The sequence below is a fragment of the Akebia trifoliata genome, chromosome 10 (assembly GCF_017979445.1).
Source record: "Akebia trifoliata isolate Shusen 1 chromosome 10, ASM1797944v1, whole genome shotgun sequence".
Lineage (NCBI taxonomy): Eukaryota > Viridiplantae > Streptophyta > Magnoliopsida > Ranunculales > Lardizabalaceae > Akebia > Akebia trifoliata.
This window is the reverse complement of record NC_141384.1, coordinates 29,560,897-29,580,080: the sequence shown is the minus strand read 5'-3', so window position 1 is coordinate 29,580,080 and position 19,184 is coordinate 29,560,897. Positions and strand designations below refer to the sequence as shown.

At 35.4% G+C, this 19,184-nt stretch overlaps 2 protein-coding genes across 2 annotated transcripts; one reads left to right on the top strand and one right to left on the bottom strand.

Moving 5' to 3' along the window:
- Window positions 1-1,264: 1,264 nt before the first annotated feature.
- LOC147393713 (uncharacterized) lies at window positions 1,265-9,331 on the top strand. Its single transcript, XM_086455900.1, has 7 exons — window positions 1,265-2,003; window positions 3,105-3,332; window positions 4,477-4,541; window positions 5,676-7,299; window positions 7,391-7,452; window positions 8,123-8,312; window positions 8,407-9,331. Exons 2-7 carry the CDS (start codon window positions 3,179-3,181, stop codon window positions 8,985-8,987), a joined length of 2,676 nt encoding a protein of 891 aa, XP_086312026.1. The 5' UTR covers window positions 1,265-2,003; window positions 3,105-3,178; the 3' UTR covers window positions 8,988-9,331.
- A 3,925-nt stretch (window positions 9,332-13,256) lies between these two features.
- ISI1 (binding protein) lies at window positions 13,257-18,834 on the bottom strand. The gene is made up of 6 exons (XM_086456735.1): window positions 18,636-18,834; window positions 16,496-16,811; window positions 16,084-16,289; window positions 15,883-15,981; window positions 14,801-14,874; window positions 13,257-13,829 (listed from the first exon to the last, which is right to left on the bottom strand). Exons 2-6 carry the CDS (start codon window positions 16,770-16,772, stop codon window positions 13,604-13,606), a joined length of 882 nt encoding a protein of 293 aa, XP_086312861.1. The 5' UTR covers window positions 16,773-16,811; window positions 18,636-18,834; the 3' UTR covers window positions 13,257-13,603.
- Between the last annotated feature and the right edge of the window lie 350 nt (window positions 18,835-19,184).

Genomic DNA, 19,184 nt, shown 5'->3' with positions numbered 1-19,184 from the left:
CATTTATATGAATTTGGGAAAAATGATATAAACCCATAAAGGTAATTTCAATTTAAAATCTATAAATAAAAAAAAAACAAACAAATAAATACTAAAAAGGCTAAATATTTCGAAAGCTCTTAATTGGATCAGTGAAATGTTTGGTCGTTTTGGTGAAACATCCATTTTCATTAGAAACAAAATAGTACATGTATGTCCATTTAGGACAAAAACGAACAACAGTCTTCCTCATTTCCCAGTAAACATCATCTAAATTACATATTTGTCCCTCTGTCTCTTCTCTCTCAAAACCAAAAAGTACATACGTGTCCTCTAAAGTCAGAAATCAACAAAATCCTCCCTCGTTTCCCAATAACCACCATGTATTTTACAGATTTGCCCCTCTTCCTTCCTTCTTTCCTTCCTTCCTTCCTCTCTTTAAGGTGTCCTTAGAAACTGAGAGAGCTGCTATTGGCACTCCAACTTTTATTTATCACATCCTAAATTTCTTGAATTATTTAGGACACCCTAATGAAATATTAAAACACACTATTCAAACGTTATAAAGATTCAGCAATACAAAATATCATAGAGAAATCTTTCAAAACGTGGTTAACTTTTGATGAAATTCTCATTCAACTCACTATTCATTTTAATTCCCAAAACATGAAAAGTGAGATCGTAAAATTTTCAAAGTGACGATGTCACAGGTAGATCATCACTGTATAAATCATCGAGATTGTCAGTTTAAAAGAAAAAAATATCAATGATCTTGTTATTTTATATCAAGGAGATCGTTGCTTCGAAAAATTTGCTATCTTACTCTTCATGTTTTGGGAATTAAAATGAATAGTGAGCTAGAATCAAAATTTTATCATATTCAACTCACGAAATAGTAATTTGCCCAATATTATAACGATCGTTCAAATACTTTCATTAATTGTTTACAATTATAATTAGGCTCGTATAAAATATTGAATCCAAAAAAATTAAAATAGATTTGATAAGTATCAATGATCTTGTTATTAAAAAATAATGATATTTTTCATTAAATTTATCAACGAGATCGTCACTTTAAATTAAAATATTCATCGATGAATTCGCTTGAAAATATATTTTGAGAATTAAAACGAACAATTTATTGGAATTGGAATTTTTTCAAAAGTTGTGCGCATTTGACTTTTTTTTTTATTGGGATGTAATAAGTAAAAAAATTGGGGTGCCAATAGCAGCTCTCAACACCGTAGAAAAAGTGCTCGCAACAGAGAGAGAGAGAGAGTGCGAAGATAGTTGAGATGTGGGGGTGCAAAGAGAGACCTTTCTTGAATCGAAAGCTAATGGGGTGGTGGGGGCCATAGTACTGTGGTTCTACTACCACGCAACATCACAAAAAGCATGAACACCATCTCTGCTTAGCTTTCCTTCTCTCTCACCTCCTCATCTCCATCTTCTTCTCTCCTTCCACTTTCGCCAGTCTTTAATGGCAGAAAAGTCTGAAATTTTTAACGAAAAAATACTGTATTTTGAAGCTTTGGTATGAAACTTGATAGAAAAAGGACTGAGCCACTAAGGAGAGCTTTTGGAGTTCTTGGTGTCATTTACCCAAAAAATATTGGATTTTGGAGATTTAGTATGAAACTTGATCGAAAAAAAGGACTAAAGAGACATTTTGGAGTTCTGGGTGTAAATTTTTTTACCCAAAAAATGTGGGTTTTGGAGCTCTGATAAGAAATTGGAGGGGGAAAAAAAACTGAAGGGGAGCTTTTGCAGTTCTGGGTGTAAATTTTTTTACCCAAAAAATGTTGGGTTTTAGAGCTCTGATATGAAATTGGAGGGGAAAGAAAAAAGACTAAAGGGGAGCTTTTGGAGTTCTGGGTGTAAATTTTTTAAACGAAAAAATATCGGGTTTTGGAGCTTTGGTATGAACTTAATGTAGAAAAAGTACTAAGGAGAGCTTTTGGAGTTCTGGGTTTGAATTGTGTTTGATCTTTAATGGCGGAAGCTTCTCATTGAAGGAGTTCCTGGTACGTCTCTGCTTGTTTCCTCCCTTTTTTGGGTTAATTCTTCGTAACTTAATGAAAAACAAAACCCCTTTTTGTTAAATTCTGCTCTCATTTTGCGAATTCTCTCTGTTTCTGCCTGAATTCTGTATGTGTAACTCGGTGAGTCGGGCGGGTTAACCCGGTACTGGACTCGCTTCACATGACTGCAGAAATAACAGTGGTCATTAGTTGGCTGTTAGTGAAAAAAACGTTATGTTAGTTCTGTAATCGTGGGTTTCTTCTTCTTGTTCTGTTCCTTTTGACATGAATTTTGTAACTCGAATATTAACTCAGTGATTCATACAAAACTCTGTATTTGACTCAGTTTCTGGTGGATATACTGATATTATAACAGGAAATTAGTACTAAAACTGTAAATGGAGTATTAAAAGATTGAAATTGGCTTTGCTTTGTATGAATTACAAGAACAAAAAAGCTTCTCACATTGAAAGAATCTTTTATGGGTTGGAATAATACATCCCAATGGATAGAATTTAGAGAATTGAGGGTCAAAACATTGAGATCATAAGTTTGGGAACCCATTTTACTCCACAATATATACCAAGTTTCAGGACAATTTACCAACCTGAGTCACCTCACGATGTCGATAAAACATGGAGGTGCTTGCAATGTCGACTGTCGACTGTCGACTCGCTCATTGAAATTTGTGAATCAGGGCTGAGTATACTTGTCTAGGCACCTTTTTCAGGTTTTTGAGGTTGGTAACAAAGTGCTTTTATCCGATTTTGGTGTTTCTTCTTGAGGCATTTGGGTTGTGTGTTCCCTTGTTTATGTGAAGGTTTCTAACAAAGTACTAAAAAAAACTCATTTTTATCTGTTTTTAAAAGCTGACGATTATGGGTTATGTTTTTTAATCTTCAATCTATGTTTCTCAGGGGTTCTATGGTTCACGATTTTCATGTCGTTGTTAAGGAAATTCTATACTTGCATATTATGTCTAGATTCATTTTTTTTTCTCACTAACAGTTAGCCATGCTCTTTATACTTCCATTCTTTTTTGAAACAAATTGATGTGCTCTTTATCTTCTATTTATGAAGTTTTCTCCTCTTTTTTTTTACCAGGTTTGATGTGGTCACATAAGTGAGATTGATTCTGATAAATATCACATTCTAGAGTTGAATTATCATCAAAACTTATGGCAAAGAAATCGCAAAGACGCAACATACGACATGAAAAAGATCATTCAGGCTGTATGTCGGGTTTGATTAGTATATTTGACTTCCGTCAGGGTCGTTCCACTCAAAAGTTTTTGTCAGATAAGAGGCATAGAAATGGCAGGCATGCTGTTGGTAAGAAATTGTTCTAATATTGTATAAAGCTAATGACACTCTCTATTTAAGCATTTTTAAAATTTGAGTGGTAATCTTGCTTGGAAATTTCAAAATTCACACTATCAGTCCTACTGAGTACCAAGGCGTATAAAAGTTTTATGTTTCTATACAGAAGGTGTTGCCTTCTGTTTTGTATGGGCTTGTCTTTGCTCTAAGAGTAGTACTTTAGAACTCTTTCGCCTCTCTTTAGAAGAAAGCTTGGACTTATCGTTACATGCAGTTTTATATCATGTTTATTTATATAATTTCACCAATTACAACACCAACCTAATCCCAAGGGGTTGGTCTAGTGGCAAGCTGAACCTTGATAAGCTCCTCAGGAAGGGTAGGTCAAGTGTTCAAAACCCCACGAAGCAATGATTTCCTTGGGGCCACCCTCTAGGGCCCAGATGACCCTCGACTCAATCAGTTGCATGTAGAACTAGGGTTATCCAATTCGTTGGTAGAGAACCGAACCAATTTGTGGTACGGTTCGCTCGCAGTTCTTCAAAAGAAGCAAATTAAAATGGAATGATTTACCTTTTGTTTTTTACAGCCCCTCTGAATATTTTATAATATTAGATATATCTTCCTAAAATTTCAAATTAATAGCATGTCCCTTTGAATATGGTCTTTCTCAATAGACTAATGAAAAATGACCAAATACCCTCATCTCCAACTAATAAGTAAAAAAACTTGAATTTTTGTTCTTCCAAAATACGCCATTTTCAATCTCTTTTGTACCATACTCATCACTTCAACCTTCAATGGCCCTCAACTCTGTCTACCCCTACGAACCAGGTTCATTCTTGAGTAGCGAACCACGAAACCGAATTCGAACTGAGCAAACCCACGAATCAGGTAACATCAAGGGGGTAGTGCGTGGGATTAGTCTCACTCGATGGGTGAGGATACCCACAATAAGCAAAAAAAAAACCCTGTAAGTAAGGGTAATCATCATTATCAGAGAGAAAGTTGAACTAACAACTAATCTATCATTAATGGTTAGAGTAAACTAAAGATCTCCTTATAATCCCATACTGATGGTATCTGTGCAATACATTTTGGTCCTTAAAAATAATTGTTCCAGATTTATTTATTTTTGATGATTTTTCTTCTGCAGGTGCTGGATATTCAAGGAGTAGAGTTAAGTTGAGCAATTCTGATGAAAAGCTTCGAAAGAATGATGTAAGTGTTGTTGACTTGTCTGTATGTTCATATTGAATTCATATCTTGAATCATGCATGTACTTTATTGAATGAATTATGTCAACACATGTAGGTTTTATCTTTCTTTTTCTGTCCATGAAAATTATTTTATTCACAAAAATAGGGAATATTGACTGTAAAATTACCAATTTTTATACAAGAATTCACTATTAACCTATTTTCATTGTGAAATAGTTAGTTCTTTTGTGGTTCTTAGTATCTGAATGAGCACTATATCCAATCCATGACTAACTCAATCCAGACAATGCGTTCATTTTGTATTATTTTATTTTTTTCTTAGTATTCAATCATCAAACATTGTTTCAGGGAGATTTATTTTGATATGGTTTACCTGTCTCGATAAACTGTATTCTTATCTTTCTTTCTTTTTGGTTTTTTAATAAGCTATGAAGATTATATTTCAGAGGAGCAAAGATATACAAACTAGAAGGAAATGGGATTCCCCGTGTACAAATATTTTCTATTTAGTCCACTTGCAGATAAGACCTATGTTACCCAATTCATTTGTACTAGTCCGAACCACATACCGGTACGAACCGAACTAGTTCGCGGCACGGTTCGAACTGGGTTCGTAAAATCAATCGAACCACCAACCCGTCAAATTTTGATTGGGTTTGGCGAAACAAACAATTTTTTAATTTGTTCGGTGAACCAAACTCATTTATTATATATTTTTTTCATTGTTTATATTTAGAAATTGGATTATTATATTAATGTGTTTCTATTTAACTTAGAATTTTTTAACATTATGATTGAACTTATAACTTGTGTAACCAAGCTAGCAAAGATCTAGGGAACCAAAGTAAACAACAAACCACAAACCCGAATTTGAATCAAGTGAACCGATGGACCAGGTAACATAGGATAAAACCCCTTGGTTTTTCTAAGAACACAATAAACACAAAGGAGATGTTATACTCTATTCAACTTATTTATCATACAAATAATGAAAGTTCTGAATTTCGATTATGGCCATTGGGTCACTCTATAACTTGGAAATGTGCGTAGTTTTTGTCATTCCGTATATGGAATTTTTTTTTTTTTGTTGTTGCTATTAGTACATATAAATTTGTAATTTAACCAAATATTTCAGGGTGGTGATGAAAGTAAAACGTTGGAGGTTGATATTGGTAAGACAAGCGTAAAGAAACTCATGGAAAAAGAAATGTCGAGTGAGCATCAAACAAAGAAGAATATTCCTAGCACGGTGGAAGAGATAAGATATAAGTATGGCCACGATTCCAAAGCTTCCGCGAGCTTGGAATCTCATGCAAACTCAATCGAACAATTTTCACATCTCGACTTAGCTTCACTAATGGAAGAGTTCTGCAGCCAAATACATTACCGTCAAGAAATACATCTACACCATGAGAATGGGGGAGGTTCAGATACTTGTGACATACAAAGAAGTACTAATTCTCTCAAACATAACCAACTTGATGAGCTTGACATGCAGTTAGTTCAAAAGCATTCTATTCTTCAACAAAAACTAAGCGAAGCGGCCGAGGCTTTTTTAAATCAGAAGTTCATTGATGCCAAACAACTCTCCCAAGATGAGGCAACCCATCAGTCAAAACAATTCATGGATGCATTAGAGATACTTAATTCAAACAAGGAACTTCTTTTGAAACTCTTACAAGATTCAAACTCATTGTTGGTGAAACATATCCAAGACTTACGGGACGCGCAATCAGAGAAAGTTGAATCTAATAAGTCGTCGGCCGGAGCAAAATTGTTAGAAGAGGAAATGGGTGATTGTAGTTTGGGTGAGGAGCTTATTTGTCGTAAAAAGGTTGAGAAACCAAGCATGCATAATTTTTTCAGGAGAAAGATCAAGTCTGAGAGTAGAAACCCATCGCAGGGAAGCGATACTTTGAATCCCAGCTTAAGGGGTGTCCGAAATTCTGCTACCGTGGCCAGTCCTAGCCTCTCAACTCAATCTCATTATGGAAGATTCAACTCCCAATTTTCTCTTAATGAAATTAAAAGGAAGTTGAAACATGCCATGGGAGAGAACAAAAAGGAGCGACATTGGATTTCAATGGATGGTATTCTACATAAAATCCCTTACAAGCACCAAGACTTGGGAAATGGTGGTAAAGGGATTGCGGGGAAGATTGTTGGAAGAGAGTCGCACGGTATAGCCCGTGTTGATATTAAAAGAAAAACTGAAACTTCTACTATCAGCGAGACGGATAAGAAAGGGAAGCCAACACACTATCGTCCTCGGACAACTGATGGACAACCCAAGCAGAGAGAAACCAACATCTACATTGAGGCCAAAAAACATCTCGCCAAAATGTTGAGCAATGGGGATGAAGATGGGGATTTGTTGATACCACAGGTCCGAGACAGGGATGACGGCTTTATATCTGCACAGATGAGATTTTTCCCTAATGGAAATTTCCGAATTGTCGACGAAGATATATGGTTGCCTAACCAAGGTATCAATGCCAACCATCTAAGTCCATCAGTGACTGACAATGACGATAACCCTGAAATCAAACATCAAGATTTTGACTCGAATCCAGATGCCTCTGAGGAGCTTCTTCCTGACACTAAAATTAACGTAACGATGCGGCAGAGCATAGTCGCTCCATCACAAAACAACAATGATGACAACTCTGGGACCGAACCTCAAGAAGTTGACTTGAATCAAGATACCTCTGAAATTCAGGATAACATTTGTTCTTCTAGTGGAAACTTAAGTCCAAAAGGTATTGTCTTCTTCATCCTCTAATCTATAGTGAAACATGTTATTGTGTCTGTATTTACGTCTCGAGTTACTGATTCATAAGATTTATGCAGGTGGTGTGGAGATTCAAGAAATAATTGGGGAGGAAGAAGGATCTTTTGAATCCTTGAAACTGGTAAAGAATTGTTCGTTAAGGAAAACATTTAGAAGCACTTCATTTTATTTTGTTTTTTCAGCTTTTTTTTTTTTTTGGGGGGGGGGGGGGGGGTTGGTGTTAACCAACCAACTACTCCAAAAGACCAATCTGTTGGAGAGGGGGAGAACTATGAATATAAGAGGGTCACGGGGCTTAACTGGGGGTATGACACACCCGAGAGTGGAGAAAAATATACACTCAACAAGGGTGGAAAGAATCAAACTCATGACCTATACGAAACTAGCACTCTGATACCATGTTAACCAACTAATTACTCCAAATGACCTATCTCTTGGAGAGGGGGAGAACTATGAATATAATAGAGTCACGGGGCTTAACTGGTATAACACCCCCGAGAGTGGAGGAAAATATACACTCAACACTCACTCCCCCTCACCCATAAGGGTGGAAAGAATCAAACCCGTGACCTATACGAACCTAGTGCTCTGGTACTATGTTAACCAACCAACCACTGCAAAAGACCGACCTGTTAGATAGGGGGAGCATTATGAATATAAGAGGGTCACAGGGCTTAACTGGGGTATGACACACCCAAGAGTGTAGGAAAATGTACATTCAAAACTAATGAACCTTTTGTTTCTATCATTTTGTCTTCTTGTGTCCCACCATCCTTTTGGTTCTTTTCCAGGACTCACCCACAGAGGATCAACCACCATCATCTTCATTACGTTCTTTCTCACCGAGCACTTTACTTGTCCCAAAAGTCAAAACTCTGGAGAGCATCAACGATGGGCTAGAACGACCAAGTCCAGTATCTGTTCTTGACCCATTCTTCTTAGAAGAAGTTATCAGCCCTGCAAGCACGGCTTCCCAACTTGGTAACCTTTCCCATGTCAACCATAGACAGTATCACATATTTTTTTAAATATTATTATTCTTTAACTTATAGAAAATCCGATCAAACATATGCAGCTGAACTGCCAATGCAACCGCGACGAATTCATTTTGAAGAACATGAGTACTCTACTTTAGTGGTAACCCCTTCATATTCAAGAACTTGCATGGAGGACAAGAAACCTACATTTGAGTATGTAAGAGCAGTGATGCAAGCCTCGGGCTTTAACTGGGACGAGTTCTTGGGGAAGTCTCATTCTTCAGACCAACCACTTGATCCATCCTTGTTTGATGAAGTAGATATCTTGTCCAGCCAACATTGCGATGATCGGAAGCCCATTTTCGATAGTATCAATGAAGTTCTTCTCGAATTATACGTACATTATTTTGGTTGCTCGCCATGGGTTGTATCTGTCAACCCCAATATTCGACCAATCCCAACAGGGAAAAAACTCGTCCGTGAGGTATGGGAAGGCATCGATTGGCATCTCAACCAAAAGTTTGTGCCACGTACATTAGACGAGATCGTTGGAAAGGACATGGAGAAAGCAAGAGCATGGATGGACCTACGATTCGATGTAGAAGGTATTTGTAGTGAGATAGAAGAAGACATTCTAGAAGAATTGATGGACGACGCTATACTTGACTTGTGTGGTTAAAGTTCAATACAAGTATGGGTCATGCTTTCGTTACAAGATGGAAACAGAAAGTGAGGATTCAGAATCTTGTGAAACGCTACAAAGATTCTGAATTCTTTTTCAAAGAAAAATCATAGTTATTTATTCATCTAATACGTGTTCATTGGGCACTCGGTGGTAACCACTAAAAGAACGACGTGGGTGACTTTTCCCTTGTAAGCGTTCCTCACAGATGCATCGAGCCATCTGTTCTTGATCTGTTTATTATGTACCAAGACAGGTATCACACTTGAATTTTACTGTAATTTGAGAGGGTGGAGGTTGACTAATTCTTATCATTATTGTAGGATTTGAGTGTTTCTTTCTATGAGTGTTGGTTGACTATGGATTGATGTAACTGGCTCTGTAATGGACAAATTTGTGTGGTAGTGTGTACTTGTGATTAGAAAACAAAGAAAAGAAATATTTCCCAAATTGGAGTTCAGCTGAACAAATCTTATTTCTTCATTCGATTCTATATATAGCCACATCTTTGGCTAATTCAGGTCTTGTTCTTCAATCTACGTTCTTTTTGGTCTTCCTTCCATTCTGATAGAACTTTCAACTTGCATATTCCTTCTAATTGGGGTCACAATCAATACCAAATTAATTTTGTTATTTTAAATTGGGATAACTAAGATTGGCATTTATGCCCCACCATTCATAAAAAAGTGCTAAGAAAATCTTAATTTCTTCTGCTTGTGATTTTAGTGAGGGCTATTATAACACCATTTTAACATTATTGTAACAGTTTTTAATCATAAAGGTTGTGTTATATCCACCGATGTATCATTACGGAATCAATAAGCACAAATTTTTCATCAGCTCAAATTTCAGTTGAACGTAAGGTAATGTTTGCACCACATTCGGAGGGCGCTTTTCACACTTCTGGCACTTGAAGCTTTTATAGGAAACGGAAAATGGGCAGAAATGGCTCGCACCCGCTTCTCGCTCCAATGTTTGTGAGAATCTAACGAAGCTTAAATGTTTTGAACAAAAATTTAATTTCTTTATCCTTAAAAATTGTTCATGATACGAATCCAATGACCAAAAATCCAAAACTTTTAATGTATATTTGTATAAACATCCCAAATACCAATGGCTCATAAGTGCTTCCACCGAATATGCATCAACTGGGCATGTGAGGGAAGAGGACAGAGGACTCCATGTGCCTGATGATTAGTGCTAGGGTGCTCTAGGAGGCCCGGATTCCTTAGTTTCCCAAAAAGAAAGTCATTATAGTTTAAACGATGAATATAGTGGCCATTGTACGGTAAATATGAGATTGAGTACAAAAGATATTAGCAGTCTTAAAATCACCCAAGATGCAGTTATGGCTCGAGACATAGTGGAATAGAATAACGTGATTCATTAGCCGACCCCAAATCTTTGGGATAAGGCTTTGATGATCATGATGGTCACCGAATGTGTTGTATCAGTTTCGAACCAAAATAACTCAACCACTTCCATGTCTTTTCTTCAAAGAATATCCTTTTAAACTCTTTGAAATCCTTACGCCACAAGAACAAAAACCCAAGGAAAACCATGCAAGTTCTCGGGTATGCCCTTCTCCAACATTGACAAACTATGATTTGCACCATATATGGTTTGGATCAAAACCTTACATTTTTTTTCTTCTTCTTAAGGATAGACTAGAAGGTAGCATGTGCAAATGCATATGTATAAGAAGGGCTTATTTATAAGTTAAATTATTAATTAAAGTTTTTTTTTAATATTATTTAGTAAATGGATCTTTTTTTCTTTTTTTTTTTGTAATTTTAAAACTAATCGACGTGATTATAAGGGTTGTGAACTTGTAATTTTCTTGATTTTTTAATCAAAATTACCATGATAATAATAGGTTCAAATGTAAAAGTGGGGGCATTTGTGAGATCTAAATTTTCGTGTCGAACCACTTCTACAATTCCTTCTCTCGTTATAATAGTAAAGATAAGGATTTATTATTAGAGAGATTTACCTGGAAGATCTATCTGCTGCAATTTTATAACAAAAACTCACTTACTTTATCAAGTTTGGTACTTGAGCAAACTTTAATTTATGAATTAGGCTAGCATGACTAACTTAGTAAGATTTCAAATTTTCTTAAGGATCTTTGGATCCTCATGGTTTATTAAATTAGCAATCTAATACCACAATCTTTTAGATTTCATGGAAAAACTCATATTCAAAAGAAGAAGAAAGAAAGAACCTGATCATAATGTTGAAAATGGATGGCTACGAAACTCCCAAATGTAAAACTAAAATTCAATTGTGAAAATTAACTTTTTTTTTCAGAGTTCTTAGAATTTAATCCTTTATGGCCTTGTGGCATCAGATCATGGTTTTGGATTCCACAAATTGAATTTGAATTTTATGACATGGATCCCGACAACAGAGTTTGCTCAATAACAAACTTGATAAAGTGAGATTTGCTGGGTAACAAACTTAATAAAGTAAAGTTCCCTTGGCCGGGTAAATCTCTCTTATCATTAAGAGAAAAGAAAATCAAGAGATCTACCTGAAATAGAGAAGCAAACTACAAAGCAAAAAGGACTCTCACCAACCTCTAGAGATCCCAACATTCGGATTCTCTTTACAAATGAGGTCCCAACTACCAAGAAAAATAAAAAATAAAAAACTTCAAATAAAACCTCCATATAGCTTAATAATTCGCAAAGGGAGTCAAGCTCCATAAAATCCTTTCTTTTAAGAAGGCGGCCAAGGATTGTGAAGTTTGAAATGCCAACGAATGTAGAATAGGAAAAGCACAAAGTCATTTTGAAGAGCGATGTATAATGGTACCAAATTGTACAAGAAAAATTATAATTGTTCTCGAGCTCCATAAAATTGTACAAGAAAAATTATAATTCGCAAAGGGAGTCAAGCTCCATAAAATCCTTTCTTTTAAGAAGGCGGCCAAAGATTGTGAAGTTTGAAATGCCAACGAATGTAGAATAGGAAAAGCACAAAGTCATTTTGAAGAGCGATGTATAATGGTACCAAATTGTACAAGAAAAATTATAATTGTTCTCGAGTGACCTCAAGATTGTACCTCATATCCTATGGTTCCTATAAACTTTCACATCACAATCTTTGGAGGTCACTTCAGCATTATTCAAAATTATAATAGAGTAGGTGAAAAACACTTTCCCTTTGACGTTACACAAGGAACAAAAGTTCGCATAAATGCTCCCCAAGAAATAAAGCAAGAGCCCAAATGAAAATATATTATATATATAATAATAAATAAATAAAAAAGATGCTTTTGAAAGTGCCTTTGCACTCCACACGAAAATTGGAATGATGGGTGGGGTAACAGGACTGATAGTATGCCTTAATAGAGAAAAGTCTATTCCATCTTTGTTCCATACCCTTCGATTCTCCACCACATGAGAGATAGAAGAAAGAGAGAGAGAGACGCGCGCGCACACACACACAAGCTTCCAAATCATTAAAAGTCCTACTCAAGGCAATTTAGAAGATTCAAGCAAGTCAAAAAAACCAATGATCTTTGAAAATTTATCCTAAAAAATAATTTAAAAAAAAAACACATAAACTTTAACCTTTAAAATGTTCATTAATCTATATAATAAAACACGACGGTGGATCTCATTCCACTAACAATTGTGGGATATAAACGTCACACTCAAACTACAGTGAAGTGGAATCCACACTATTTGACTTTATTGTCTTTTCTCTCCCCAGTCTCCTATTATTTCAATAATATCCCTCCAATTTTACTATTTTTCTAATTTTACCTTTAAACCACAAAGAAGATGTCTGTGCATATATGATTAAAGATATCATGCTTATTTGTGACAAATTTATGTTCTTACCATCTATCTCATCTTTATGTACTTGATACATAAAAAAGGAGGTCGACGACATTTTTCTGAAAATTTTCAATGTCATGGCACTACTTTCGAATAAATCTTGATTTATTCAAATATCTTGGTTTTAGCTCCCCATTGTATATTTCATAAAATAAAATATGTTAACAAAAATTATATCTCCCAACATAATTCAATAAAATGCAGACATCTCAAGTGTGCATTTAACATCGGAAGGAAAATATGATTTGCCAATTCGAAAACACTTACTAATTTCAGACCCTTCTCTAATTTCACGAATTTAGGGTACAACTTTCAATTTTGGTGGCGTCTCCATACCCATCGATAGCAATATCAACTTGTAAACTTACGTTCAAGGCAAACTATTATAACTCCAATAATCATAATAAAATAAACTAAATGGAAAACAAAAGCTGAAGCAGAAAACTACTTATCATACAAATGTTTAAAATTGCACTAAAAACATGAAAATGAAGAAGTGCCTTTGAAGAAAATGTTTCAATCTTCATGTACATGTGCTTACACACTAATTAGACTAGAAGGTGGCATGTGCAAAAGAAAATGTATCAAAAGGGGTTATCTACAATTTCAAACATTGATGAAAGGGTTTTTGAACAAAAAATAAAATAAAATACCATAATCCAGTCATCCCTAATGTGGATCTTCTGGAAAGTTAGGATGTTTAGATGTACCCATAATAAGCATATATGACATGGTGGTCAAACCGTACCATAGCGATCAGTAGTTTCAGTACAGCTCCAAGGATTCAAGCACCCTACGAGCTTGGATATGCAGAGCCATCTGCCTCTGATCTGGGTCAAGTGTGGAGCCAAACTGACTTGCTGCCCATATCAGCGAAGCAGATTTCTCGCCGAGAAGTCGCCTTGTGTCATCATGTATTCTCGCCAAGGGAGGCCTTTCCCTACCATTTAAATGACCAATGAATAGCAGCAAGAACTCTCCACATTTTAACCTAAATCAAGGAGGATTCTTTCCATATCAGTAAATTTGAAATGGTGGTACAAAAAGTAGCACAACTTAAATCACTAAACTAATGGAGGCAAAGCAAAATTCAGTAAATTATAAAGAAATCCAGGACAATTTTCCCAGCTAAGCTACCAAATAAATTAGGAAGTAAAAGATATGGTCCTTTCAACCTATTCTGGTTTGAAGAACAGAAGCTCAATACTATAGAAAAATAAATCCAATATCAACCAAAAGTTCATTTGTATTTTGTTGTACCATTATAAAAAATATAATTCAGCTTCAATGTGACTCCACCTGAACATAATACTATTCCTTTTTGTCTGGTGGGACGTTTGCCCCTATTATTTCTTTTTTATCATGAGGAGAGATCAACCTTAGGGCTATAGTCAAAGACACATAATTCTATTAAACCTTTGGAATTGTTGGCTGCGGATAAGTTGCTACATTAAAAGGAAGGAAGCAGTGGGATCGTCCAACAGAATGCAGTAACTGCGTCGATATTTATATTTTATTCTTTTATCAAGCAGAAGAAAGTTTTGATTATTTATGGTCAGTAATTAGACCTGATTATTTTATGGTCGGTAATATGCAATTGATATTTTTTACTATATTTCATAATTTACTATATCAAGCAACAAGATGTTTAAATCTTAAAAGTATATTTTGGCACACTGCCAACCAAGTAGATAACAATTTTGAAAAGTTTGCACATGGGGATAAATTGCAATAGAAACAAATCAAAGTTGACCTTTTCAGCCCACAAGAGAAACAAAAAAATGTTTTTAAATAGCTATAAAAAACATTTGCAAAACAAACAACAAAGATAACCACTTCACTCCTGAGGGGTTTCACCACCAATGAAGTAAGCATCATGCCTCACAACTCAAATAGAAAAATACAAGCTCTAGCATGACGAACAGAAAACTAAAGCCAAGGATACAAATAAAGATGATGAACCTTATATTTTCATCCACTTGTTTGTCTTTGATAAGCTCTGTTATTTTCTCAATACCATGACATGCCTCAAAATCCTGAAATAACATAGCCAAAAGATCCATATTATTTTTCATTTTCTTTTCCTTTGTGTGTGTGTGTGTGTGTGTGTGATAAGTTAAAAGATTTTATTCATAAGACGAGAGAAAATTGAAATGAAGATACTAAAGAATTAACATTTGTACATAAATTATTCAAAAGTGTCATATAAATGAAAAGGGAAGATACAAAAGAACTAATAACGAATTGTGACCACTAGGCAGGAAAACATACACCGAAAGAAATTTTCTTTGATTCCATTAAAATCACATGAACATTAACAAATCCAAATTGAAACTACATGCTTTTATAGGTATTTTTCCTAGAATGATCACAAGTTTCCTTTTGTTTGCTTTTAGCAAATATTATAATTCTCCAGAGGAAAAGAAAAAAAAATCCATTATGTTGTCTGGATACTGACTAATAGAATAGCACTGGTTGAAATCAAGCTCTAAGCAAGTATGTAGTCATGGAAAACATGTGCATGAAAATACTCATATAATGATAAAAATGTCTATACAAGTCTTGCAAGAGAGGTTCCATCATTAGAGAACAGAGGTAGGCATATGAAAACCTACAAGAAATTCTTTACAGATCACAAGGAAAAACCAGGTGGTTGCAGATCATTGAACTGGGTTCAATACTAGCATTAGACAGCTTGTTCAATTTGTTACGTTAGGCAGATTAAAAGCATGACAGTCATCATCACGTGTGACAGTGAATATAAATTAACAAACATCCTTGCAGATGGTGTTGGTTGACAAACATTTCATACTGGGAAACGCAAAAACATTTAACTTTTGGATTTTAGATCTAACTGCATAAACATCATATTTGTAACTTTCCCCAACTAAGGATGGAAAGGCATTGTGATTCATTATTCCAAGTAGTTTTACGATCAATTGAATATTTAAGGGAAAACATCGCAATAAACATACATTGAAGAACACTACTAGAATAAAAAACAGCTCAACAAACCAAGAACAGCTAATTAGAGGATATCATACCATCTGATTGGCTGAGGAATCCAACATTATAGAGATTAAAGCATCTAAGCAAGCCCCTCGCTCAAGTACTCCTCTAGTTGATAATATATCCATTACTACCTGCACACTTAAACAACTTTCAGACACCCAAAAGACATAAAAGGAATGCTAACTCTACACAATTCACAACTAAATCAGAGAACATCAATTTAGTCCAGAAACCTTGATTGCGTTGTGGCGATGGGCGAAAACCGTGCTCTCAAGATGGAGCAAACAACATCCTTCCAAAACTCTGAGAGCGAGTGCAACTTCAGTGTCTGTCGAAGGACTAGTAATCTTCATAGGTTCAACGCTAAATATATGATCCAAATTTGGTACAGATTCATCTTTTGATTGCCTCAAAGAATTCTGAAACAAAACAGGAACCACTGTTTCGAAGCATAAAATTCAATCGTCAGCCTTTTTTAAAAATCCTAATTATGTAATAATTCTCAATTAATTTCAACTAGAACCATTGTAAATTGCCAATAAATCAGATCCAACAATTAGAAACCCTAGAATCCAATATCATTTGTCAGAAACCCTAGATCCAAAGAACAAACAACATGAGAGAGAGAGAGAGAAGAAAAACGACCTTGGAGTTCTGAGATGGATTGGCTGTGGCGGAAGAGGTGAATCGTTGAGTCAGACTTGGCTACGGATTGAAGGAACTTGAGAATGTTGCGAAGAGCACGGACACGGAGGAAGGAGAACTCGGCTCGGGCGTCTCTCAACCCAGTGCGGAGGGCGAGTGTGACCTCTCTGTAGAGTCTCTGGTTCTTGAGTGAAGAGACGAGCTCTCCCACAGGCATTGATGATTGTGACTCATCGGAATTCAAACCCTCCGCCCACAACGCCTTCTTCAGGTACATCTTTGCGTTATCTGAATCGGATTTCCTCTCTCTCTCTTCCTAAAACAGAATGAAGTGAATCAAGATAAGTTGAAGAAAAAGAAGTTCAATGGAATCTTATTATAATAATAAAAACATTTTGAAATGCATAATCTGTTGCAACAAATAATTATAAATATATGTTGGGATAGGTTGAAATTCTCAAGGAGCTACATGGAGATAAGTCAGACACAAAGGCGACTATTGGTGAGGATGATCAGCTCACCATGGAGATCATCGTCTTCACAAAATCCAACCGTTTTTTAAACTTATAACACGATCAAATGAGGAGTTAAAGTAAGTCCAGAATCTTTCGACTTGTAATATCCTTTTCATAAACATAAAACTGTCAGAACAGGCCGACCTCTCTATTGTGAAGAGATCCTCCTCACCAGAAATCAGCCCTTGAGTCGTGCATATGGGCCACATTAGTTGGTATTAAAAGGAATGCGTCAACAAATCCTAAGACCAACAAATAGAACCAAGGATCCGCCAGACCACTGTGACCTAAAGGCCCAGCACCATCATCAAACAAACTTTTTTTTTTTTTTGGATATTCTTTTCTAGTAGATATGTTTTATATATAAAAGGGACACAATATCCTAGAATGAATCTTGATCCTTCATTTCATTGAATGGAGGAACAAAGTTAACTCAGCTAAACCCAGATTTTTGGGATAAGGCTTTGATGATGAACAAAGATTTGTGCCCAAGGCCCAAACGTAGTAAGAGAAAACAAACTCGTTAAATTAGATCAAGTTTGACACATAATTCTTTAATAATGGAAACAAGAAAGAAGGAACAGCTATTCTTCTATACTATGAATGGAATTGCATTTGGTATAAATAATAATTAGGATATTGAGTTGAATACATATGAATGTAAGGTCTAATACCTAATATCCCTGGTATTGGGGATTGGGGATTGGCCTGAAAGTACCAGTCAGGCTACCTGACAGGCCCATGCCCGGGTTGGGGGCAGCTCCTCAAGGCAAAAATTCCCTTGTATATCTATATATGTATTTTTGGGCTAGGATTTTTTATTTATTTATGTTTTTTGCTCTTTTGATTGCTCTTTGAGGTTCCTTGCGGATGAGAGGTTTGAGAGCTTGAAATCTTCATTGTTTATGGTGGATTGATCTCCCTAGCCAATTTGCCAAACCACAGAAATCTTGTGTGATTGTTTTTTATTTTTTTTTGCTCTTGTTACACCTCCACACAACACAAACAGAAGTATAATTTGGAGATAACGGTTAGGCATATACATATTAACCCTCGCGAATATTTCACAAGGAATACATTTATCAAATTCAAAGTGGATTCAACCAAGAAAACACTTTGATGCGATCAATTTTTCAAGAGAGTTCACCTAACTTGTGAAGGAATTAACATCTACGCAACAGAATCAAGCTTGAGCAGGAGCACTCGTTCACATATCAAACTAATTCAAGTCGAGATTTTTTTTTTCAAAATACATTTTTTTCCTATGTTGTTATTGACGAAATTACAGTATTAATTAGTCATCAAAATTAAAAAATTTCACACCTAAACATTCTAAAAAAAAAACTCTAAATGTGTTTCCATTTTAATTCCTATTTCGCTCACTTCTCTTCTTATGTGGATTAATTCCCATTATGTTCCATTCAAGAGTGTTTCCAATTGAGCTTTCTAAACATCAAAATCAGTACTTTAACATGAAAAAAAAAAAAAATTAATTTAAAATAAAAAAACAACAACCACCAAAACTTGGGATTCATGATTGATTCTGTAAAATTCAAAGAAAATTAAGGAACCAGAGAACTAGATCCATCGATCGATCAGTGAATCAAAAATAAAAAGCTTCTGACCTGAAAGGAAATCGATGGAGAAGCTCTGAAGATTTATCAGCAGAGACTCTCAAAAGGTTCTGCGAAGGAGAAACCCTAGATATTTTTCCAATACCAGAGAGAGAGAGAGAAGAGTGCATGAGAGGGAAGATAAGCTTGCGAGGGTAATCCAACCGTCCATTTTATTTCATTAGATTAAGATTGCGAAGCTAAACACAGACCAAAAATGAAATTAAAAAATCACCAATCAGATATATTTTTATGTCGATGAGTGTTGTAACTTGTAAGTTACGTGGCATGAAATGAAGATTGAGAGTACGATTGCAATCTAACTCCTGAAAGTACAGGATATTTTTATATTTTCCAAAATTATTTGATTATAATGGAAAATGCTGAAATGACAAAAAGTATTTACTGGGATTCTCACAAGTCTGACGTGGAATATGCCAATAACCATAGATGTGTTTCCTCGCGATACATGTAAAAACCATTTACAGTTATGTATACATGTCCACGTCAGAATTGTGAGAATCACTGTAAATCCTGTGTCACCCCAGCACGACTCGATTA

Bases quoted from the DNA above. Each gene is read 5' to 3' on its own strand.
- LOC147393713 (XM_086455900.1), top strand. From the start codon at position 3,179: ATGGCAAAGAAATCGCAAAGACGCAACATACGACATGAAAAAGATCAT. The intron at 4,542-5,675 runs GTAAGTGTTGTT...CAAATATTTCAG, and splicing joins AAAAGCTTCGAAAGAATGAT to GGTGGTGATGAAAGTAAAAC. The intron at 7,453-8,122 runs GTAAAGAATTGT...GTTCTTTTCCAG, and splicing joins CTTTTGAATCCTTGAAACTG to GACTCACCCACAGAGGATCA.
- ISI1 (XM_086456735.1), bottom strand. From the start codon at position 16,772: ATGTACCTGAAGAAGGCGTTGTGGGCGGAGGGTTTGAATTCCGATGAG. The intron at 16,290-16,495 runs GTCGTTTTTCTT...GCTTCGAAACAG, and splicing joins ATCCATCTCAGAACTCCAAG to TGGTTCCTGTTTTGTTTCAG. The intron at 13,830-14,800 runs GTTCATCATCTT...TCCTTGATTTAG, and splicing joins CAAGTGGATGAAAATATAAG to GTTAAAATGTGGAGAGTTCT.